This window comes from Balaenoptera ricei, chromosome 20, assembly GCF_028023285.1.
Source record: "Balaenoptera ricei isolate mBalRic1 chromosome 20, mBalRic1.hap2, whole genome shotgun sequence".
NCBI lineage: Eukaryota > Metazoa > Chordata > Mammalia > Artiodactyla > Balaenopteridae > Balaenoptera > Balaenoptera ricei.
The window spans coordinates 43,112,419-43,138,201 of NC_082658.1; the positions used below are offsets into that span (position 1 = coordinate 43,112,419).

The 25,783-nt window shown below is 37.4% G+C and overlaps 1 protein-coding gene across 3 annotated transcripts in view; it reads right to left on the reverse strand.

The window, feature by feature from the left end:
• Positions 1-25,783, reverse strand: part of AP2B1 (adaptor related protein complex 2 subunit beta 1) — a 119,328-nt gene that overhangs the window by 76,603 nt on the left and 16,942 nt on the right. For all 3 annotated transcript variants that reach the window (XM_059908701.1, XM_059908702.1, XM_059908700.1), the window contains exons 4-9: positions 24,366-24,501; positions 22,437-22,682; positions 8,373-8,563; positions 6,136-6,357; positions 5,494-5,614; positions 5,266-5,361 (exon numbers count right to left, since the gene is read on the reverse strand). In XM_059908701.1, the coding sequence (XP_059764684.1) occupies positions 5,266-5,361; positions 5,494-5,614; positions 6,136-6,357; positions 8,373-8,563; positions 22,437-22,682; positions 24,366-24,501 (1,012 nt within the window). The remainder of the gene's footprint in view (positions 1-5,265; positions 5,362-5,493; positions 5,615-6,135; positions 6,358-8,372; positions 8,564-22,436; positions 22,683-24,365; positions 24,502-25,783) is intronic.

The window sequence follows — 25,783 nt, forward strand, 5'->3', positions numbered from 1 at the left end:
TTCAAGATGGATGGTACATGGGTACATGAGAGCTCATTAATCAATTTTACTTTAGTGTATACCTAAAAATTTCTGTAATAAAATCTTTTAAAGGTACTATAATTTAAACCAAGCAATATAATGAAAACAAAATTGCATCTTGAGGTTATTTATATGAGGTCATATATATGATGATTCTGTTCTCTTTTATTATTGTAGTTTTCCCATTTTTGAATTCTATTTTATTCATTTTCAACTAGTATTTCCTGTGCTGTTATTACAACAGCAAAACAGTTGGGAAATTTTAAATATAAAAGTTATGATAAATTATAAAGCATGTAAGGGTTAAATTATCAAATTAGATAGTACAAATAAAGTACTCAGCATAGGGCTTGATAGAAAGCTAACATTTACTGAACCCTTAGTTTCATTATTATAATAAAGATAAACAAAAGGCCATCTCCCATGATGCATCAATATTCGAAAACATTTAAGTCTAGGATAGTAATTTTCAAGCAACTTGTCATCTCACCTATGTTGCTTTTGATTAAATTTTAAAAACACCATTAAAGCAGTATGGAAGAGGAACAAAAGTAAATATCCAATCATTGTATATACAAAGTAAGTCCAGAAACAGAAAAAGGCATACAGACATATAAAATTTAGTATATGATAAAGGCAACATTTCATAACAGTAAGGAAAGGATGAATTGTTCTGGTGTTTGATCCCCACACTCTTATGTTTAACCAAACCATTGCCATTAAAGTAGAAAATAAAAGTGAATTTTATATAACTTTGAAGTGAAGCACAATTTTCTAGGTGTGCCACTAAAGAGATCATTGGGAGAGGGACTTCCCTGGTGGCGCAGTGGTTAAGAATCCGCCTGCCAATGCAGGGGACACGGGTTCGAGCCCTGGTCCAGGAAGATCCCACATGCCACAGAGCAACTAAGCCCGTGACCACAACTACTGAGCCTGTGCTCTAGAGCCCGCGAGCCAAAACTACTGAGCCTGCATGCCACAACTACTGAAGCCCGAGCACCTAGAGCCTATGCTCCACAACAAGAGAAGCCACCGCAATGAGAAGCCGGCGCACCGCGACAAAGAGTAGCCCCCACTCTCCGCAACTAGAGAAAGCCCACACACAGCAACGAAGACCCAATGCAGCCCAAAATAAATAAATAAATAAATTTATTATTTAAAAAAAAAAGATACCATTGAGAGAAAATGGATAGAACTCACTACATAAGGAAATGCGAACTTCTATGAATCAAGAAGTCAAATGAAATCAAAAGGAAAATAATTGGGAAAATAACTATTAATGAAATGAAGGGGTATTAAATGAATTAATACCTTTAATTAATTATAAAAGACTTTAAAAAATCAATGTGGAAAAGATAACACATTGAAAAAAGATACACACTCCATGAAAAAGCAATTCCAAATGGCTAAGTGTAATGAAAAAAATGTCACCTCAACTAGAGATCAAAGATTTAGCTACAAGGATCCTCCTTATAACCATTATTTGGAAAAAGAGCAGAAACAACTTTAAGGTCCATACAGGAAGAGAAAGGCTAAATAATTATGAAGCAATCACATACAGTTATGTCTACAAACCACTAAAAATGATGTAAAATATGATCAGTAACATGGGAAAATGTCCATGTATAATAAGCAAAAAAAGCAGAATACAAAACATAAGTAAATAGCATTTGTAGAATGATCTCGTTTTTGTAAAAAACACACCTGTTTATGGAGGACTATGTAAACAAAGACTTAAAATCATGTCCACATCATCTCTGGGAGGGTAGAACAGGGGTAGGAGAAAGCAGAGTGTTCTACTTTTAACTTGTCTTATTTTATGATTTTATGTAGTAAATACATATGCTTTTTGTTTGTATAAGACATAAGTCAGTACCTTATCTTGAGCTACAAAAATGAGAAATGGTAAACACCAAAGAACAGAAGACTGGGAAGTGAGGAATACCTTAACTTAGTGACTTAATCTCTCTCAAACAAAACCAAACAAATAAATAAATCTCGCAAACAAATAAAATCATTTTATTTGTAAGAAAAGGAGGGCAGGGGTTTATTTCCTCCTTAAAGAAACAGGTATACACTGTAATATACACAGCTTTAAATCTGTCAATCATACCTCAATAAAGCTAGAGGTGGGGTGGACAGTAAAATCTATTAAAAAAACCAACCAAACAAAAATGAATAGGCAGGGCTTCCCTGGTGGCGCAGTGGTTGAGAATCTGCCTGCCAATGCAGGGGACACGGGTTCGAGCCCTGGTCTGGGAGGATCCCACATGCCGCGGAGCAACTAGGCCCGTGAGCCACAACTACTGAACCTGCGTGACTGGAGCCCGTGCTCCGCAACAAGAGAGGCCGCGATGGTGAGAGGCCCGCGCACTGCGATGAAGAGTGGCCCCCGCTTGCCGCAGCTGGGGAAGGCCCTCACACAGAAACGAAGACCCAACACAGCCATAAATAAATAAATTTATATAAAAAAAAAAAGGGTCAGATGCCCTGAGAGAAAAGCAGCAGCTCAGTCTGGAAGGTACAGAGAAAGGCTATTACAATTCCCTCGCTGGTTCTTGCCCCTGTCCCACGGATAGGTTAGTTAAAAACAGGCAATCACTGCCTCTCCTGCCCCAATTGAACTGTGTCTGGACTAGCCAACTCTTTCCAACTAATAACTTTCATGATTTAACCAGTTCTAAGAAAAGTTCTTAGGCAAATCCAGGTAACTGGAGATAAGAGAACACTAGCTAAAAGGCAGGATTCTTGAAGGTTGATCTTAAGCTTCCAAAGGAAGTTCATTCCCCACACACTCTCATATTCCCACCAGGGCACCCTGAATCAAAGGAAGAAGTGAGAGCCACCAGAAGTTCATCTCTTCCAGAAGATGATGGATAACTTTTCCATTTAGTCATAATAGACGGTACTAACAGCTGCTAGGAATCTAGATGCTTTGAGAACACTTTCTAGTAATTCCAGGGATAGAAAAACCTCTTTAACTTTGGGATGAGACTCTTTGCAAGAGCACTGTCAGAGAGGTTAGTAAGACAATGACATTCTGGCAGTGAAAAGCACAAAATGACTCTTCTGCTACCAAAATAGCTCTGAAAATTGTCTGCATTAATACCATAAGTAGGTGGCTATTCCACAATGAGAAAAGAAAAAGAAAAAAGTTAAGTAGTGGTGGTAAGTTAAGAAGTGTGGTAGTAAAAAAAAGATGTAACACATCAAGATCCAATAAACAGATTTTCCCATTTCTCAAATGGAGCAACAGAAGTATATATTAAGTATCTGAAGCAACTGAGCTGGCAGAACCAGAAGTAGAAACCAGGATTAATTAACTTCTTGCTATAACAACTAGTCTACTAAACGATTTATCAGTGGTAACTACATGAAGCAGCATTCAGTAAATAAAAACAAGGAAGGCCAATAAGGAATTTGGCTTTCAGAGACACTTCTCTGACACAGCATCTGTTTCCTTCTGTTCCTGTGAAGCACTGGTCATACTGTACAAATTATTTTAGTAACTATCCTTGTGAAATCATATGGTCCAATCTGACTCAAAGTAGAATTACAGGGACTTCCCTGGTGCTGCAGTGGTTAAGAATCCGCTTGCCAATGCAGGGGACCCGGGTTGGAGCCCTGGTCCAGGAAGATCCCACATACGGCGAAGCAACTAAGCCTGTGCACCACAACTACTGAGCCTGTGCTCTAGAGCCCACAAGCCACAACTACTGAGCCCGTATGCTGCAACTAGTGAGGCCCGCGCACCTAGAGCCCGTGCTCTGCAACAAGAGAAGCCACCGAAATGAGAAGCCCCCGTGCACCACAACGAAGAGTAGCCCCCACTCGCCACAACTAGAGAAAGCCCACGTGCAGCAATGAAGACCCAACGCAACCAATAAATAAATAAATAATTAAATAAAATGTCAAAAGAAAAAAAAAGCAGAATTGCACATAGTCAAGTAGTAAGAACAAATATGGAGCTCTGAATCCACAATACTGTTGTGAACAGAAGCCATCATTAATTGCAACAAATTTCTGAATGAGGAAAAACAACAGGGGTTTGGTGACTGATGAAGCAGTGCATTGTAAGTTGTAGCCCTTAATACCTACTGGAAGGCTGCAACCAAGCTAGAACCAATCTGCCCTCTAAGACCACAGAGAAGCTCTTCAAGAGAACTGCCAAGTAAAGATCAACTCCCTGCCCTAAAGCAGAAACCTGCTAGTCGACAGCCCTGCCTATGTGCACAGAAATCCTGAAAACTTTTCTGTCATCTCATTCTTAATATAAATAGGCATCAATTTACTGTAAGTATGGTATACACTTCAATTAAAAAATCACATATAGATGTGCAACCATCACCATAAAATACTCCAGATAATTAAATTCAAACTGCAGAAACAAAACCAAAAACTGTAATCCACATCCCAAGAGATTTAAGAAACTATTGCAACCACAAAAAAAGGAATGCTATGAAAAAGTATCCATAACAAGAAACAGCAATGAAGGGAGGCTGTATGGAAAGACGGCTGTGCAGAAGACAAGAAAGCAACCACCCAGACTGGAGTAAGGACTGGAAGGACAGAGGACTGGAAGAGAGAAGGGTCTAGAACAAAAGAAAAGTTTTATAAATTTGATATTATGCTTGAAAAGCTGGAAGAAGACAGGAGTGCAATGAAGGCACAATGAAATTAAAAAAAAAAAAAAAGGCCATTATGAACTCCAGAAAAAACAAAAGCCTGTATAAGAAAGAAAACACAATCATTTGATTGTGTAGGCTCTACATATTTACAGGCATAATACGCACACTAAGCTTTGCAAGACTCTAGTTGATAGAACAAGAAATAAAGGTATATTATCTCAATTTACAAAGATAATATAGGAACAAAAACCTCATGATATAACTATACAGGGGATCAGAAGGGTAGAAGTAGGAGTGATGGAGTATATGAACTAAGTTGCTTATCTCATAGCGGAAAGTTAATAGACAATGTCTACAATTGGTAAATCAATAAATAGTAGCATAAGGATATTAGAGATATGGAAGTAATCAAAATAACTAAAACTAGGAACAGAGTTAAACATGATTCCCTCGGGAAAGAGAGGGACCAGGGACAGCTGCTTTTCATTAAAAATTCTTTAATATTTTAACAATGTGCTTTATTATTTTGATAAACTTAAAAATGTATTTTAAGGAAAGAGGTGAGGAGAATACCCAGAGTCCCATAACGTGATCACAACTACCATGGGACACTTGCCTCCACCTTGATGGCACACCGTCCAATGGCCCGCACAGCTTTGCGCACAAAGTCGACATCCACCTCTGTGGCATACTCCTTCAGTTCTGCCAGAACCTGTTAAAAATCCATGAAGCGAACAATCATTAAGGGTTCTCCAACAGCAATTTCATGGCCTAGGTTTTTCTGAAGGCCAGATCTTAAGATCTAAGTTATTAGATCTTAACTTGAATCTACTTTAAGTCTGACCTGAGCAATGTTGGCTTGGGATGCCAAACGAATCATGATGTCCAATTTCTCTAGTTTCACATAGATGGGATCATTGTACTTCACAAAGAAAACTTTTATCTCTTGCTTCAAGATTTCAGGCCTGTGGTACACAGAAACACAAGATAAGGAAGGTGAGGCATATATTGATATATCCTTCTGAGTCTGCATTAATACCTAACCTGTGCTTCTCTGCTCTCCATTCACACACTCCACTCCAGGGAAAAAAACTCACAAACTTCCTCTACACCCCTCTAACCAGATCCATCTGGCAGACTATTTTTATCCTTTTTAAGGGGCAAAGTATATATTGCCAAGAAGAACCACTGGAAGAACAACAACCTGATCTAAATTACAGCCTGAGCCATATTAAGCAGACACTAGCTATCATGCAACTAAGAGTTCCTTCAGAAAAGAAACTAATTTGTAGAGCAACACCAGGCATTCATTGTAGGAACACTCTAAAATCAACTGTTAGCCTCCTGACCCTGGGCAAGTTGCTCTACCATACAGTATTTTCACTTTCATTAAACAGAGTTTTAACACAGTCCTCTTTAATACTGATGTTATTAAGTTTAATTCAAAATTACAAACACTTTAATCACCAATTCATTTTTTCCCAACCTTTTTTGGACGATTAGGTTGATGTTCCTCAGGGCGACGTACTGCACCTCTGGCTCCCCAGACAGCAAAGTGACAAGAGGAGGGGCCAACTTCTTCAGCAGCATATTGTAGTAGTCAGAGTCCTTGGGTAACAACTCTAGAAATTTCATTAGGACTTTTACTGCTGAAAGCACCACTGCTGAGTTGGCATGAGATAGCCGAGGAGTTACCCGTTCACAGATACTGAGGACAGAAAATGAAAATTAGTACCTTAAATTATAATTTCTTTGCTCAATCCAATCTATAAGGTAATGCTGTCAGAGGTTCCCATGGCCCAAGTATAAAGAAATTAGAAAATCAGTTAGAAAAGTCAAAACTCCATACATAGGTAAATTTGGGATCCAATACTGCAGACGCCTCATTCCCAGCAAACTACAGGCAGAGCAAGGATATCAGAAGACTTTAGGAAACCAGCAATAAGGGATGTTCAAACTGGAAGGAAACTAGCCAATACCCAAAACACCTGAAGCTCACACCATTTACCTTCCTATTTTATAGTCCTCTCTGTCTCCCCATATTATGTAAGGGCTCCCTGCCTCACAGCCCATTTCTCCTCAGCCTATAGGAAGTCAAATTAAGCATTCTGAGAGTTATTTCACAGTGAGAGATATCAACCAACTGTGGCTGAAGTTTCACTGTAAGATGCAGAAGGAGATGGGCTGACAGGGAAAACCACCCAACCTCTTGCATTCAGGATAATAAGGGAATCTCGGAAAGGGTGTTTGTTTGTTTTTAACAACACAATACCACTGCAATACTCTCTCAACCTCATCCCCTTCTCCTAGTCCCTGCCACCTACACTTAAATGTCTCATAAAATATAGAATATTTAGTTATCTGTTGAGGGTTCTTCAGAAATTAACCTAATTTTTATAGCTCTTAGGCAATGTGAGTGGCTAGCTGACTCAGTTAAGGACACAAGATAAGTAAGCTGTGTTTTTCTCCCTTCCTCCTGTATCTACTTGGCTGACTCCCTGACCTCCTTTAGGTCTTTATACAAACGCTACCTTCTCAGGGAGACCTTTCCTGACCACCAAGCATTTGTTAGATCTCTTCCTTACTTTATCTTTCTTGTTAGCACTTATCATCATCTGACCTATTATATGCTGTATTACGTATACATATTATATATACTTCTGCCCTATCCCTCAGAATAAGCGGTCCATAAGAGCTATGATTTTTGTTTGTCCACTGCTATATCCTCAGAGCCTAGAACAATGCCTGGCATACAGCATGGGCTCAATAAATATTTGCTGAGTGAATGAGTAAGTGTGACATGTCAGTGACCAAGAGAAAATAAAATTGTATGTAAAGTTCTTTCCAGAAGATATTTGTACTTTCAGTGATGGAAAGAAACTATCAGGGTGAGCTTTGGTTAAATCCAGAGGGAACAATTTCCCAGACAAGTGAAGAGCACTTACATTATAGTAGCTCGAGCTTTAGCCGGGCAAGGAAGGTTCCTATCTACCATAATTAAAATGAAGAGCCAACAATTCTTCAGAATTATTTTGCCTAGTACAGTGCCTATATACACAAAATGTTCAATAAAAACTGATGATACCTCCAATTCTGTAAACTAAAATGTATGTATGTGTATATGAAATTTAGTAGTGAGTATCTGATAGTCAAAGAAAATCTGCAACACTAAAGTGGTAGAGAGCTGAGCAGAACAATCCAGGTGTGCCTTCCAAAATCTTCTCCAAATTCAGACTGATGTGATTCCTATATCTAACGGAAGACATCATACATTTTGCTGGCTCCAACACAGTTTCTCTAGTACTAATTATAAGCCAGCTCAATAACTAGTATCAAGCCACTTACTATGTATCTAAAAGAACGAAAATTTTGTTACTACAGTGAGAGACACTCAAAAAACCTTTGTTTGCCAAATGGCTAGGAATTGCTGTATGGGAGATGTGAGACCATGATGAGGGAGAGTTTTTTCAGAGGGTTGAAACTATACTGTTCAAAAAAGAAATGAAAAATACACATCTCCTCTTAGGAAGAGCTAGTTTTGCATGGTTTACTCTACCACCTAAAATGTTCCTAAATACACTGAGAAAATACCACGGGATAGCAATATCTATCCCGTAAGCCACTGATTTTCTCAACGTAACAGACCCTTATTCTAATACAGACTTACTAGAACTTATTGAACCAGGCAAGACTCCTAGATACTATCCAGAAAAACAGACTGACCTCTGAGCCTCCCGGTCATCTTTAGGGTTGTAATTAGACAGGCAGTCCAGGATGAAAATCTGGCCCCATTCGGTGCACTCATTCAGGGCTGTCAGTAGCTTATTAATGTTCTGTGGATTCAGATCGAGTAAGTTGCTGTTTGGGTGAGATTCACTGATTTCAGATAATGCTGCTACAGCATTAGCCACCACCTGGGAAAGAAGCAGATATGACCTTGATTTGTCAAGAACAGTACAACTATTTCTCTGGATCACTTCATAGATCTCAATTCATAACCGTTCCTGAACATTTTACCCAGTCAGCTAGAAAGAGATATACTGCTTTCAAAACGTATAATAAACCACCAATGATGGCATATATAGCTTCCTCATGGTCAGGCAACACAGAATTAAAACAATTCACATAGTAGCAGAGAGTCCCTCATGATTTACTATTAAAACATTAATAATTTTAATAGTAGTCAAAACTATCAGTAGAATTAAGACACATGAACAGCTGTAAAAGAAGTGAAGGTTAGGGACTTCCCTGGCAGTCCAGTGGTTAAGACCCGTGCTTCCACTGCAGGGGGGCATGGGTTCAATCCCTGGTTGGGGAACTAAGATCCCACATGCCTCGCAGCCAAAACAAAACAAAAAACACAAAACAGTGAAGTTTAAATATGAAACGTGTACATTAGGCAATGGAAAGAAAAATCTAGGCCAAACAATTTTACAGGTGTATGGGTGTGCATGTACTGGGGGGTGGGGAGGTGATACTTCAGGTGTCAATCACACCTTAAGTCTCAGAGTAAGAAAATGTGACCTTGAAACCATAGTTCACTGTAACATGATGTTAGGAAAGCACATAATCTCCGTGAAATTCAATTTCCTCATCTGAAAATGGGATAATTTAATCCACCTCACAGATTAGCTTTAGTTTGAGGATAAAATCAGATGACTTAGGTATAAGTGCTTTCTACAAAGCCTTATACAAAGTTAAGGTGGTAATATTACCATAATTCATCAAGACTAAGTTGCACAGTTTTTCATATTAACATCTCTGAAGTTCGGATATATTTAATAATCAACGGCATGTCAGTTTAATAGGAGGTATTTTTCTTTCTACGTAATACAGGAAATAATAATGCATCTTAGAATCGATGAAATATGGTACCTCAAATGTATCCTTAACTCAGGCAGTATGATAAATGAAAAATTGCTACCAAATATAAGAAAGTATACTTGTATCCTGACTTACAGACCCAGAAATCCGTACTAGCTGCAAGAAAAAAAAGTGGACACTTTATCAAAATTACAGATTATGTCTAATTTAACTAAGAAATCTACAACCAATGAATGTTTAAAGTAATTTTAAGATTATAAAAACACCCAAAAATAAACAAAACAGACAAAAAACTATAGCTCTGTACAAATGAATTTAAAACCACATTTTGCAGTGAGGCTCTCAGCTGTCGCTAAATATTAGCACAGGAAGGCTATATATAAATATTCTGTAAGCATAAATGAGATGCAATAGGTAGCAGCTTCATTAATTATGTATATTGAAAAGATTCTCAAAAATGTCAACTCATTTTTAGTTCTTACTAAAAAGCTTGAGAAACTAAGAGTTGTATGATTATCCTATTGCTAGCAAGAGAAGAAACATAATGGTTACAGTTTAGCTATTGATTTTAATATCCACATCACTTGGGTACTCTGCAGATTATCCCAGTATATGATTTTACCTAGAAGATAAATTCTAGAGAATATGATTTTTTAAATCAAATAATACATTTATGACAGTATCCATTAACTAAGATAATGATGCCACAAATGGAATCACCTTCAGTTATAATTTAGTGATCAGGACAAAAAATTCCAAGATGAAAAAAAATCAAAGGTTCACTTGGTAAGTATGATTATGGATATAATATTTTATTGTTATTAAGACAAATCGAGAAGGATTATCTAGTCCACCTATCACATGGTAGCATGCATGAGGTTCTTTCCTGACTTAATTTTTGTTTGCCAACCACACCATCAAGCATGGCCTTTAGTAAAAATTAAAAAGCATGAAGAGTGAAACAATAATCTCCATCATCTCAGTGCTTTACAGGCAGGGAAAAGATACTGTGTTTCCCCTGTATAATACGCTTAATACACTGGATTACAGGATAAAGGATCAAAATGTCACACTGGAAGAACAAATGCCTGTTTTCCTCTCTTGCTGCCAACACATGCCCAGTCTTGGTTACCAGTTCGTCCAAAACAAATGTCCTGTCACAACTTACCATTTCTGCCAGTCAAGTTTTTTTAATGCTAAAAAAAAAATTAAATATAAGGTCTGTTACCAGGAAATGTTGAACAGAATGAACAATTAGAATTCCTCTGCTAACATCACAGGTAATTGGAAATTAAACCAAGTATATAATGCAGCTAATGAAGTATATGTTCTGGTGGTAAAACAGGCAATTTTCACTTATTATCACATTAAAACAAGAAAAGAAACAGGGAAAAGTAAATCTAATTAAAAGATCCAGAGAGATCAGATTATGTGATTATGTTTAGAAAAGTCTGCATGGGGAAAAAAGATCACTGCCAAATGGTCACTGAGCCAATGACTGACCAGAGGAGATGCACCCCCAATAACAAAACTCTACTGCTATTCCTCTAAAATTCCTTCTATTCTGCCTTTCCACTTTCATCTCCTAATCTTCACATTCATACTGCTAGGTTTTCAGAAATATACTGAGGAGGGCCCATAAAGAGCTGCTTAGAGTTCTCCTGGTCAGTAAGCCATGCTTCTCTCACTCTAATGGAAACTTAAAATGAGCATCGAATCTCAAGCAGGCAAAGAATGACTTCAAGACAGCAGCTGGGTAGCTGGGGTATACAGGACAACTCACCTGTCTCTGTGTGTCTTTGGAATTTTGTATAGAATGTAGTACATATATTATCTCTTTTTAAAAATAAACTTTAAAAATAATGTATTGAAACATGATTTACTTCCTCTTCCCAGAGGGCCTTCTCCAAACAATAATTCATTATCAAAAGAAAAAATCTGACTCTTACAGTAACTGCCCTGGTTTACTAGTGTATTAAAACAAAGGTTATGTCTCTTTCTCTTGTACCATCACTTTGAATCTGAACTAAGACTAATACGCATAACATTTTCCCCCCTAGAAAACTGGCAGTTCTTTTAGGAAACACTGCCATGAAGAGAACAATTGCCTTTTAATTATAATCTCAGAAAAACTGGAGTTCCCAAGAAAGAAAGGGGTTTCTAAAGGAAGTTTTGCTTTAAAAATGGATTTATAAATAGGGTTTAAGTGAGTTTTCTCAGCACACTGGTTGATTTACAAAAAGCTGGCATCTAGGCTACAAAGGAACATATCCCATAGCATCAAAAAATTTTTTAAAAATTCATCTTGCCTCCCAATTATGGTAAATTCTGTTCCTTGGGAGACTGCAATGAAACATTCCTCCTCCCCATCCCACCCCCACCCCCTGTAGACCTAATATAATATGTATACTTTACAGATACAGATATTAAACACAAACATATACATACATACAAAAGTATGTGCACACGTGCATGTGTGTGTATAAAATCACACTCAATACTAGACAAATTTTTCTCTGCCCTAACTACAGACTTCCCTTCAATTTGACAGTTCACTGTGGACCCCTGGAGTCTGCTGAATTTTTTTTTAACATAAGCAATTTGTGTTTTGACTTACTTTATACTATACCTAATAGAATTGGACAAAGAGATAAAAGACAATAATAGCTAAAACTTACTGAACACTTACTATGCCATTTACCTTCCCAGCAACTCTAAGGTAGTTGCTATCAAAATCCACCTATTACAGATAAGGAAATAGGCTTTAAAAATGAATTTATAAATAGGATTAGAGAAATTCAGTGACTTGCTTAGCCAACAAAGCTGGAAAGGGAAAATGGTTGAATACAAACTCAAGGCCTGTATCTGATTCTAGTGTCTGAGTACTAATCACTCTGCCGCCTGCATTTATAGAAGTTCCAAGAGCTGTGAACTTCAAATGGGGGAAAGGGAAAGAAAAATCGGAGCTGGGGAGAATAATATAATCAAAACATTACAAGGAGAAAAATGTATTCTCCTACTTTATATATTTCAGAGATAATCACATCTTAGCAGCACTTAAAAGAGGCAAGATTTACTATCCAGCTATAAAATCTGATTTATAAGCTACCCCTGTCTCATATGCAGCAATTCTGAGGACATAAATTTGACATTACTTTTTTTATTTTTATTTTTTGGCTGCGCCCTGCGGCTTGCGGGATCTTCTTCCCTGCAAGTGGAGTCTTAACCACTGGACCACCAGGGAAGTCCCAGACCTCATTTTTTTTTTTTTTTTTTTTTTAAAGGAGCAAGCTGGAGTGGTGGGTATGATTAAAATAAAAATGATCCTGTAAAAAAAGAACTCTAGAAGGAAATCTAGATATACATTGGGAGTGGAGTATCACAGAAAGAAGCTCCTTTAGGAGAAATCTCTCACACATTTCCCTGTCCCTTTGAATGATCTAATTTCACTCATTTTCATAGCCTCATAACCCAAGAAAGATAGCACTTCCCAATATAGTGACTTCCTCCTATTAACTATATTTAGAAGACTTTCATTTCTAGCAATGACCTTCAAGGTCACACTCTGAACAAACACTTCACTTTTCCAGCTCAATTTACAATCCTTTTGGCTGCTGCCCCTGAAGACTTGAATAAATTGAACGCAGTAGAATAACTGACCAAAACTATTATAATGGAAAATAAAGGTGATTTGTATACTTTTGTCCTCTTGAAAATCAGCGACAGTTCAGAATCTCACTTTCTTCTTTATGGATTTGCCTCAAATAACACATTAAAGCACAGGGCATTTATTCTAAGCATGTTTCAGTCATTATCATCTCCTTAAGAACACAATGACTGGACTTCTCTGGTGGCGCAGCGGTTAAGAATCTGCCTGCCAATGCAGGGGACACGGGTTCGATCCCTGGTCCGGGAAGATCCCACATGCCGCGGAGCAACTACTGAGTCTGCGCTCTAGAGCCCTCGAGCCACAACTACTGAGCCCGTGTGCTGCAACTACTGAAGCCCACGCACCACAATTACTGAGCCCACATGCCACAACTACTGAAGCCCGTGTGCCTAGAGCCCATGCTCTGCAACAAGAGAAGCCACCGCAATAAGAAGCGCACGCACCGCAACGAAGAGTAGTCCCCGCTTGCCGCAATTAGAGAAAGCCTGCGTGCAGCAACGAAGACCTAACACAGCCAATATAAATAAATAAATAAAAATTTTAAAATGTATTATTTTAAAAAAAAAAGAATACAATGACTATACGGAACCAGTTAATTTTACAGTCATGCTTTAATCCAAGACACTGTCCAGACTGCCAACTAATAATATGCTGACTACATATGACATTCTGTAATGTTCTGGTTTTTTTCCCCATCTTCTTTCCCAGAATGAGGAAGCTAAGTGAACACATCTACCTAGTGGAGTCAACACATCCCATTACAGCAAGAAAGTCTGAATATCTGGTAACAAGTAAGATTTAAAAATTAGACTCAATAAAACTCATTACTTACTTAAGGGGCTTACATAAGTAGCTTAAGATGTGTTTTGATGAAATGCGAATATTCACAAAGCTAAAACACTACAAATAAATATCTACAAATGGACAAAAGGCACTCCTAAGAAGCCAAGAGTTACTTGGCCCACCAGCCCTAAAATCACACAAAAGCATGCTGCAACATGAACAAAACAAAAAATTTATTATCACACCATTATCTCCCTTTTGATAGTAAGTAATCCCCTGCCAAATGAGAGCCTTGAGATCATTTTAAAAGGGACACTAAGAAATGAGTAAGCCGTGATCTTTCGGTACACTACTGAATTACTATGTACAACAGATTCAGTTTTCAGGAAGTTGCCGAAGAAAACTGCTTTAGGCATATCCTTGAACAATAATCTTTTAAAAGTAATCCTGCAATGATGTGTTAAGTAATATTGTAAATAGATTTAGCTTCATTTGTAGATAAGCTGCCCTCAGAATCACCCTAAAAAATAATGTCTGGCTTTAAATAATGTATACAAAAGAATTAAGTATCTTTGGGACTTCCCTGGTGACGCAGTGGTTAAGAATCCGCCTGCCAATGCAGGGGACACAGGTTTGACCCCTGGTCCGGGAAGGTCCCACATGCCGCAGAGGAACTAAGCCCGTGTGCCACAACTACTGAGCCTACGCTCTAGAGCCATAACTACTGAAATCCGCGAGCCCAGAGCCCATGCTCTGCAACAAGAGAAGCCAATGCAATGAGAAGCCCGCACACCGCAAGCAAGAGTAGCCCCCGCTCACCGCAACTAGAGAAAGCCCGCACATAGCAACGAAGACACAACACAGTGAAAAATAAATTAAATTAAAAAAAATAATAAAAATAATAAAAACAGCTTTATTAAAAAAAAGAATTAAACACCTTTAAAAAATAAATTTGCCGTTGAAATATTAACCCTTCTAAAATCATTAATAACCAGCACCACGATCACTATACAATAAAGAAACGTTTGTTATTATTAAGGGCTTACTCTATACCAGGTTCACTATTAAGTGCTCTGCAAGCCCTCTTTTATTTTTCACAACGATCCAACGATAGAGGCACTGTTCATAATCTCCATTTTGTAGACGAGGATACTGAGATGTTTAGGGAGACCACCAAGCTAAGAATGGCAGACCAGGATACAAATCCAAGTCTGGTTGGTTTCAGAGCCTGAGTTTTAACCCCCATGTGTTAGTACTGAAGCAAAAAAAAAAAAAAAAAAATTTCACAGTTACAAAGCACTTTTCTGTTTTTGAGATACTTTCATAAAGAGTGAGTCAACTCTTTATAAGAGGAAGTGATTAAATGCAATTTGGTATGCTGGATTGAATCCTGGAATAGCAAAAGGATATTTGTGTTGAAACAGGTGAAATAAAGTCTGTACTTCAGTTTATAGTAATGTACCAACGCTTATTTCTTAGTTTTGACAAAGGTACCATGGTTATGTAAGATGTTAACATTAAGTAAAACTGTGTGAAGATAGGTATATAAGAACTTTCTGTATGGTCTTTGCAACTTTTCTCTAAATCTAAAAACCCGCCCCCAAAATGAGATTAAAAAAAAAAAAAAAACCTAAGTTAGTAGTAACTGATAAAATGAAAACTGATGATTAAAATTCCTAAGGTGAGAATACACATAAAAAGATCTCCACAAAGTTTATCATAAAGGAAAACAAAAATTGTTTCCTTCCTCTGCAAGAATTTAAAGACCGAAAAGCACTGAGATGGGCACTTGCCCTTACAACGGAGCAGCCTCCAATGATTCCACTTACTCAACACTCCGATCCTGCAGAAATTACCAGCAACTCATCTTTTAGTACCAAATACAACATTACTTACTTGGGGCATCCAGACACAGACTGAGTGAACATGTTACCTCCTACATCATTCTTACCCAGTGCCTACCACATACTGACACTCTCACACATGCCTAAAATTCTACCAGCTCTGGTACTCCTTTATGGACGCTGGGCATGAAGAGCATTACGCATTTCTAATTTCACTTCTGTGTAATATTTTAATTTTATAACTCTTCTATTTATTGATATATGTTTAGGGATAACAGAATTCATATAATTAAAGTACTAAATTAAATGAGGTCATTAATAGACGATTTAACGTTGCCCACGAGGACAACAAACATATTCTGACAAAAATCCTTCTCAAATTTACAAAGTGATCTAGAGAGACTTCAGTTTTTCAACATTTATCATCTCAGACTGACAGCAAACCACCACAAACCTTCTAAAGCCTAAATAGAAATTACAATAATCAGAAAGTACGTCACGTTAGATCTGTTTCTCAAGAATAGCTGTCATTTATTAAGCATTTACTATATGTCAGGCATTATTTAAATTTTTAAAACAAATTAGTCCTTCATGTTGTTGTAGGGGGCTCCCTGTGCACTGCAGGATGTTTAAAGCATCCTTGAGCTCTACCTACTGGATGCCAGTAGCAACCTTCCCATCAGTTGTGACAACCAAAAGTGTTTCCTGACAATGCCAACTGTCCCCCGGGAAGCAAAATCGCCCCTAGTTGAGAACCACTGTCATAATCTCATGTGGCTTCTACATGCTGGCTAGCACATGGTTAAAATACACACTTTTTCTGAGAAAAAAAATGTTATTTTTCATAAAACAGCTTTCCAAAATAAGTTCATATTAAAAGAAGCTGCAGTTTAACTAGAACCGTTGCTAAAGGCCACACTGGGCCAAGTTCTGAGAGCATGCTGCTTGTGCAGAAAAACCCTCAGCAAACAAAAATATGTTTCTGGGGTTTTTTTTGTTTTGTTTTTTAAACTAATTCAGTAGTCTGTGCTTTGACAGAGAGGACAGAGCAATGGAAGAAGGGCATTCCCAGGGGCAGTTCTCAGAGTGATGGTAGAACTGAGAAGGCTTAGAAGACAAGATGAAAGGGGCTAAGGCCCTGAGCCAAAGGATTTAGGAGACCTGAGCTCACAAACAAAAAGCAAAGTACATGTGGTGGGGCTGTCAAGAGAGTCTCTGGAGTGGCAGATTCTGGTGTAAACATTAACTGAAGCCTCTGAGAGAGAAAAGAAAAACTGCAGTAAGGAGGGAAAATCCTAATGCGTGGGCAAAAGCTAGAGAATTATCACTATCACCTAAAAGTGTATCTTTCTTGCAAATACCAATTTAGTGAGACAGAATTTTCAAAACTCTGATTATTTGTGAAGAAATCACAGGAGCTATTTTCCTCTTGTGCCAAAGTGCTTCCTCATTCTGAATATGTTTACTTTCAAAATAATGGACTAATAAATCTGCGTCTGGAAATAAGTTTAGCTTTAATTCCCTCAGAAAGATTTTACCATATGAACCTGTATAGCTATCAAAGGGATGAGAACCCTTTAAATTAATACTGTAACAATAATGTTAACCTTTGCCTAATGCCTACTTCATAATCACGGCAGCAGCGGCCATCATCTCATGAACTCTCACGAGCCAGGCACTTTCACAGATGCTTTTTATGCAAGAGCTCAATTAACACTCCTAACGACTCTCTAAGATGGTACCTCTCACTCTACAGAAGAGGAAACAGACTCAGGGAGGTTAACCTAGGACTTAACAGTGAGAATTTTTTTACTTCAAACTATCTTTTCTCTTTCAAATAGTATTTCATGCAAAGTCAGTTTTAACTAAAGTATAAAATGGTAAAAAACAACTGCAGGAAAATGAGGTGTGTGAGATTCCCCCATAAAAGACAGGAAATGAAAATATAATAAAGTCCTATTACTTGTAGCAAGGCATACTACCAGGAAGCAACCTGAAGGTCAAAATAACCCCAAGAGTAGTCAGATTTTTATCAACATGTTACCCTCCAATTTTAAAGTAATTTCTCCAGATGTTCTGGTGCTTTCACATCTTGGATGCCCTTCTAAAGTGAGCTACAAGAAAACTACTAAGGCAGAACACCCTAGAAACATTAATTCCTTTTGCAAGAGGTTCTGATATTTGCTGGTACAGTGCTGCCACCATGTGGAGCAACTTCTGAAAAAGTGGAACAAAATTCCCCCTCAAGAACAGTAAAACAGGACTCATACCCATCATCAGATTAAGAGGATTTCGAGGATTTCCATATTAAAACAGTTCTCAGATAATTAATGCCTTTATCCGTTCAAAATTTTAACCATTTTGAGAAAACGAAACAGTTCTAAACATGTTGTATATATATACTCATGAAGGCAGTGACCAGTAATGTGTACTGGGACTCAGACCTAGGTTAGAATCCTGGCTACATTACCACTAGCTGTATGACTTTGGGATTATTCTTTAGCCTCTTCGAGTATACACTGCTTGATCTCTAACATGGAATAACTTCTTTTTTTTTTTTTTTTTTTTTAGGTAAGAAGTGTATTTATTTAAGGAGAAACACACTCCACAGAGTGTGGGCCATCTCAGAAGGTGAGAAAGGCCTAGAATAACTTCTAATTCAGAATAACCTCTAGTTCAGAAGATATGAGGACTATAAAAAACACTGTAAGTAAAAGCATCTGTCACTGTGCCTGACACAGAATGCACTTAAATTTAAACTTCCCTTTTCTTAATGACATTAGGAAGGTCATCATTAGCCTTAGGACCTTCTCAGATGTTTGAGTCACTACACCTTACATCTACCACTAGATGCTGGAATTTACTTGACATTCTTGCACTCATCCATTTCTTATCAGCAGCATTTGACCCAACTGATAAAAGGAAAATCAATGATCTAAAGACAGTTGTAATACTTTTGGCAAAATAACAGGACATACAGTTGAGATGAAAAGTATGGGTTCAAGAATGAAAGCAGGGCTTCCCTGGTGGTGCAGTTGTTGAGAGTCTGCCTGCCAATGCAGCGGACACGGGTTCGAGCCCTGGTCTGGGAAGATCCCACATGCCGCGGAGCAACTGGGCCCGTGAGCCACAACTGCTGAGCCTGCGCGTCTGGAGCCTGTGCTCCCAACAAGAGAGGCCGCGATAGTGAGAGGCCCGCGCACCGCGATGAAGAGTGGCCCCCGCTCACCAAAACTAGAGAAAGCCCTCGCACAGAAACGAAGACCCAACACAGCCAAAAATAAATAAATAAATAAATAAGTAAATTTAAAAAAAAAGAATGAAAGCAGGCATGTGGGTATATGTGTTGGTTATCTCTTAGTCCAAGCTTTTCAGTTCTTCACTTAAGTAACAAGAATGAAGAGCTCAAAAAATGATTTGAATGTATGTAAAATAAGGCCAGGACAGAGTGAGGCAATCGAGGTATCCCACTCTCAGGCTTGTGCAGGTAGAGTGGGCACCTGAGAATGAATGCCTCCTTAAATTCTGTATCCTGGGCACCTTGCTAGCAAGACGTCAAACAATATCAGGGAACAGTTTTGCTACTAAGAAGTCTGACAAGAATAAGAAAAATTTCCTATTTAGTTAGAGGGGAGTAGGTCCAACAATTTAATCTCTAATGCTGACACCTGTTCTAGGAAAATCTGTAATAAAGATACAATAAAACATAAGGCATTCCTGAAACAGTTTCTCACAAACCTACCAAGTACCTTAAATTTTCTCTAAAAGTTTTCTCAAAAATACTTAAGAAAATCTCCCCAAGTCACCTCCTGATTTGTTGTATAAAAACAGGTTAAGAATTATTAAAAGCATTACAGTTTACTATAATATCATGATACATTAAATTCAAATAGAGACCCATTCATGTGCAGCCTCTTTAAATTACCTATATATAGATAGGGGATGGGGGAAGAAAACAGGTAAAACAAACTGGCATATATTAATAATTATTGAATCTGGTGATGGTAACTGAGTTCATTTTTTCATTTAGTCACTCTAATTTTGAATACGTTTGAAAATTCCCATATTGAAAAGTATAAATAAATAAATGGCAAACATATACTACTTGAGTACTATGGACTGGACAAAAGCCAACCCTTCTACTACAATGAAAACTTGGAATAACTCAGACAAATTAGGCTTGTTCCAGAAATTGTTCCATCCTCTCAAATGATTTGGATAAAGATCTCTAAGTGCTACGGGGGTACCAAAAAAAAAAAAAAAAAAAAAAAAAAAAGCCTTTACTAAATCCTCAGTTAGTCCCTTACCCTTGATGATCTAATTTTACAGGTTCTGCTTTGAAAAATTTACATTAGTGTAAAGATGCCTTTTTCTCCCTGAACTGGAATTGCCTATATGAGCTAGAACTCATTTTTACCTCACTCCACTCCACGTTCATAGCCCCACTGAATATTTTTAAAGTTTCCACAGGGTACATGATATTCTGCTCATCTGGATGCCCAAAGCTTGGAGAGCAAAGCCCAAACACTTTCAATCTTCTCATCTGTCCTCAGGTAGAAAATTTCAAGAACATTTGCTCAAAATAACAAAGTGAATCAAAAGCAATGTCAAAAATACAACTTAGTACCAGCTAAACATTCTAAAAACAGATACTACTGCCTTATAAATTTATTTCTTTATGGAATTTTTAAAAAGGTGACACACAGGGCTGCTTGAGTGAAAAACACAGGGTTGAATCTTCTAATGACGGTGGTGATTATACCCTGTAAAGTCACGGTTTAAGCATATACACCCACATCACTTCTATGCCTAGAAGGTGGCTAAAAGAATCCTGATAGTAGTTAGAACAACAGTATCTTTTTAAAAATGTGGCTTACTTCATTTTTTGACCTTGATACTAAGTTTGAAAGATAATAAATAGAAGCCAAGGTTACCCAAAGAGTAAGATGAACCAAATGAAGTGTCAAAGCAGAGATCTGAGCAGGTAATTTGCAAGTGAGACACGTCTATTTCACAGCAAATCCAACTCTCTTTTTCAAAAAGTTCAACAGTGAAATATTCAGAGGTTATCCACTGATTAGCTCAATGTTATTCACCTCCACATAAAGAATGCCTTAGGCAAAAAAAGGAGAGAAAGTGGCTAAATTCCTCCATCTTCTCAGTAATGATACTTAATGACCAATCACTCAATTCAAATGAACTTCAGTTACTAGCAGAGCCAATGTATCACTTTGAGACTTACTCTCCTTCACTTTATAGGCAAAATTAAAAATGTCAATAGGAGAAATAAAAGGTCCCAAAACTTTAAGGTAAAGTTTAAGAAAATGATGAAAGAACCGGTTTGTTTCTGAGCAAATACAGGGGTAAGTATGATACAAAGATTTGCTTTAAGACCCTTGTATTTTAGATACATGCACCCCAATGTTCACAGCAGCACTATTTAGTACAGCCAAGACATGGAAACAGGGACTTCCCTGGTGGCGCAGTGGTTAAGACTCCACGCTCCCAACGCAGGGGGCCCGGGTTCGATCACTGGTCAGGGAACTAGATCCCACACGCGTGCTGCAACTAAGAGTTTGCATGCCACAACTAAGGAGCCCGCGAGCCGCAACTAAGACCCGGCACAACCAAATAAATACATAAAATAAACTAAATTTTTTTAAGACGTCTAATCTTTAAAAAACAAAGACATGGAAACAACCCAAATGCCCATCAACAGAAGAATGGTTTAAGAAGATGTAGGGTGTGTGTGTGTATATATACACACACACACACAATGGAATATTAGCCATAAAAAAGAACAAAATATTGCCATTTGCAGTAACATGGATGGACCCGGAGAATATGATACTAAGTGAAGTAAGTCAGACAGAGAAAGACAAATATTATATCATTTACATGTGGAATCTAAAAAATAATACAAATGAATCTATATACAAAACAGAAACAGACTCACAGACATAGAAAACAAACCTATGGTTACCAAAGGGGAAAGAGGGGGGATAAATTAGGAGGTTGGGATTAACATATACACACTACTATATATAAGAGAGATAACCAACAAGGACCTACTGTATAGCATAGAGAACTATACTCAATATTTTATAATAACCTATAAGGAAAAAGAATCTGAAAAAGTGTGTGTGTGTGTATATACATATATATATATATGAATCGCTGTGCTAACACAATACTGTAAATCAACTATACTTCAATTAAAAACAATTTTTAATAAAAAATAAAAATATTAACCTAGAAAAATTAAAAAATAAAACAGAAAAGCAACAGGATTTACTGTATAACACGGGGACAATATTCAGTATCTTGTAATAATCCATACAAATCTATACAAATCTATATATATGTATCTGAAAATACATATATATAAAAAACAGAATCACTTTGCTGTACATGTGAAACTAACACAATATTGTAAATCAACTATACTTCAATTAAAAAAAAAAAGAACACTCTTGTATTTTAGTACTTGGTTTTCAGCTCAGAAATGTGTAGGGTGTGAGACAGACATCTGTGGGACACACCGAAGTCATGCTTCACATAGCTAACCTATGGCTCAATGTCCCAAAAATAAAATTTATTTTAAACATGCTTTTTAAAGGGACCCATTTTAAATACTGCTCTCTTATAAACGCAGAAACATATTACCATTGGATTTGAATCTGCTATGAGATCCCGCAGAGAGTCCAGAAATCCCTGATCTTCCACCATTTGGGCATTGATGTCATGGAGTTTTGCCACACAGACTGCTGCTGTCTTCCGAACATAGGGATCTTCATCCTTTAAGCACTTGCGGAGGGGCTCGCAGAGATATTCTGTAATCTTGTCCACCCGGATGCACCCCATGGTTCTGACTGCCAAGGCCCGAATCAGAGGATTGGGATCTTCACAGTCCTATAAACAACAATCATTGACAACTGCAGGTGTACATAAACCAGAAAACTAAACAGTCTGGTTTATATAAGCAACAAAAGAATATTTAATTAATGTAGGCTTCCAGTTTCATTCTACATCAGAACCCACATCTCCCATACGATTCCTTTCCTAAGTACCATAGTTGCCTATTTAAGAGTTTAGGCTAGGAATTCATTTAACTGCTTTACATACACAATGAAGAAATGCCCTGTAGGATTCATTCCAGAGCTGGGTAGAAGCTTAGATAGCTGGTGTTACCATCCCCATGGCCATTGTTGGACCTGCACTAAAAGCAGAAAAGGGCTTTGGGCTTGTATTCTGGTATAGGAAAAAAATCAGAAATTGGAAAGATATGTCCCACTCCACAAATATTAAGCAGGGAGAAAAGAGGGCTGGATATCTGGGGCCTACAGCCAAGAAAGCAAAGGAGAATCTAGAAGCTGGTTTGGGCCCAACATAAGTTCCTTGCGCAAAGCAGCACACAGGGCCCTCTGAAATCCTGATTAACATACATTCTCCTTTCCTAGCAAGTGCCTCCAAATACAGTACAAATAGAACACTTACCAAGAAGGAACACCCCTTAAACTGCCCTATATTAAAAAATTTCTTTAAACATTATAAACCTATGCACACGCTAACTTCCAAAAAATGTAAACTAAATTCTTTCCAATGATATCATCCATCTATGAATCACCAGACAGAAAGAATGAAATGTTATAATGATTCTGTACATTGTAGCTAAACACAGAAAAAGAACAAAAATTCCATGAGAAGGAAGAAAGCATGTTTATTTTCCAAAACAATTTAACAGAAGCTAACTTTAGAAATGCTGTCTGATTTTTGCTTTTAATGTAGACTAAATTCCAGGCAGAGGAAAAAAAAGTAAACAAAACAAAACAAAACAAAAACCCTAATAAGAACAACCTTATTATTGTGTTCATCAAATCTAATGATAGGAGAATTCTGACTGGATATCCAATAATATTAAGGACTTTCTTTAATGATCAGCTGATTAAATGATTTTTTCATTCTTAAGATGTTTGGGATTTGCTTTAAAATCATCCAGTAGGAGAGGAGGTGGGGGTCAGGAAAGCATGTATGGAGAGTTTAAGTTAAACAAGACTGGCCATAGGTTGGTAACTACTGAAACAACAAGGTAGATATTTAGGAATTTATTATACTATTCCCTCAACCTGAATATGTTTGAAAATTTCCACAATAACAAAAAAGTTAATCAACTATTGTTAAGACCTATTCAATAAAACAAAATTAAAAGGTAGCTCCTGTAGTTTCCACTACTTCTGAACCATAAGCATAATTTCTACGAAGATAAAATAGGTAAAGCCCCAGGTTACTCACACTACAATGATATGCCCAACCTTTGTCAGCCTTGGAAGATAAAACAGTGAGGTTTCACCTGGCTTTCTTCTCCCACCTGGCAAGGATGCACCAAGCCCAGCTGACAGAAGGCTCACCATATGGTCTGAACTGGATGACAAACTCTGGCATACAGAATGCTTAAATCATGAATATTCCTACTCAATGGCTAATACTTCTCTAGAGGCCCTCTTTTGGAACAGAGGTTGTTTATTTGCAATGCAGACACTAACCATACCAAGAGAGGTAGAAGAGACTGTTCTTGAGTCCCTGGGAAAAAGTTACCTTCACAAAGCTGTTGACAGCCATGATGGCCATGTCTGGCTGACTCTTGGCATAGTTCATCAAGTAGAGATACACGAGCTTCTTTAGTTCCAGGTTGTCAGTCTGCATACAATTCACTACATCTGGAAAGAGAGAGCTGAGAAAAGAGGAAGGGAAAGTGAACAGATGTTGGTGCCAGGCTGTTGGACAGAACACAAAGAAACAGCCTTAATTTAAAAAGTGATTTGATGTGAGGACAAATGTCCACTAGTGATAATACTTACCACAGAAATTAATTACTAAAGAATTTATAATAATGGTCCCAAGAAGATGTCTAAAAATAGATTTTTAAAAAACTTTTTACTATGAAAATTTTCAGAGTAGAGACAGCAGTTTAATGAACCCATGTATGCATCACCCAGCTGCAAACAAATACTGATACATACCCGATCTTGTTTCATACACAACCTCAACCCACTCGCCTTCCCCCAGTCCCTACCCCATCTAGTTGCTCTAAACAATTTCTAAACAAATCCTGGACATACATTTCATATATAATATTTTAGTGTATATCTTTATAAACTTTTTAAAAAATCACTATGTCACCCAAAAAACCCATAATTTTTCATATCAATTCTTTGCAGTTCAAAGCACTACAGATGTTATGCTTTTTAATGCACATATTCTTCCATCCCTGACCAGTGGGAACTCATTTGGTTAGTTTCCTTATTAAAACAGTTCTCAGATAATTAGGGCCTTTGTTCAAAATTTTAACCATTTTCAGAAAATGAAACAGTTCTAAACGTGTGTGCCATGTACACATTTAAATTCTATTGTATATATACACCCATGAAGGAAGTGACCAGTAGCAGGTATTGGGACTCAGACCCTAGGTTAGAATCCTGGCTACATTACCACTAGCTATATGACTTTGGGATTATTCTTTAGCCTCTCCAAGTATACACTGCTTGATCTCTAACATGGAATAACTTCTAATTCAGAAGATATGAAGACTATAAAAAACATTGTAAGTAAAAGCATCTGTCACTGTGCCTGACATAGAATGCACTTAAATTTAAACTCCCCTTTTCTTAATGACATTAGGAAGGTCATCATTAGCCTTAGGACCTTCTCAGATGTTTGAGTTACTACACCTTACATCCACCACTAGATGCTGGAATTTACTTGGCATTCTTGCACTCATCCATTTCTTATCAGCAGCATTTGACCCAACTAATAAAAGGAAAATCAATGCATTTCATATTAACATAAATATTTTAAAGTAAAAATCTACCTATTTTACTTATTTTTTTAAATTAAGATGACATTGTTTTAATGTTTGCCAATCTCTTTAATGTCTACTTTAAACAAAAACAGCTGGATTCTCACATGTGCTCCTGCATTCAACCTGTTGTAGAATGTTGTTTAGCTGAAGTGTA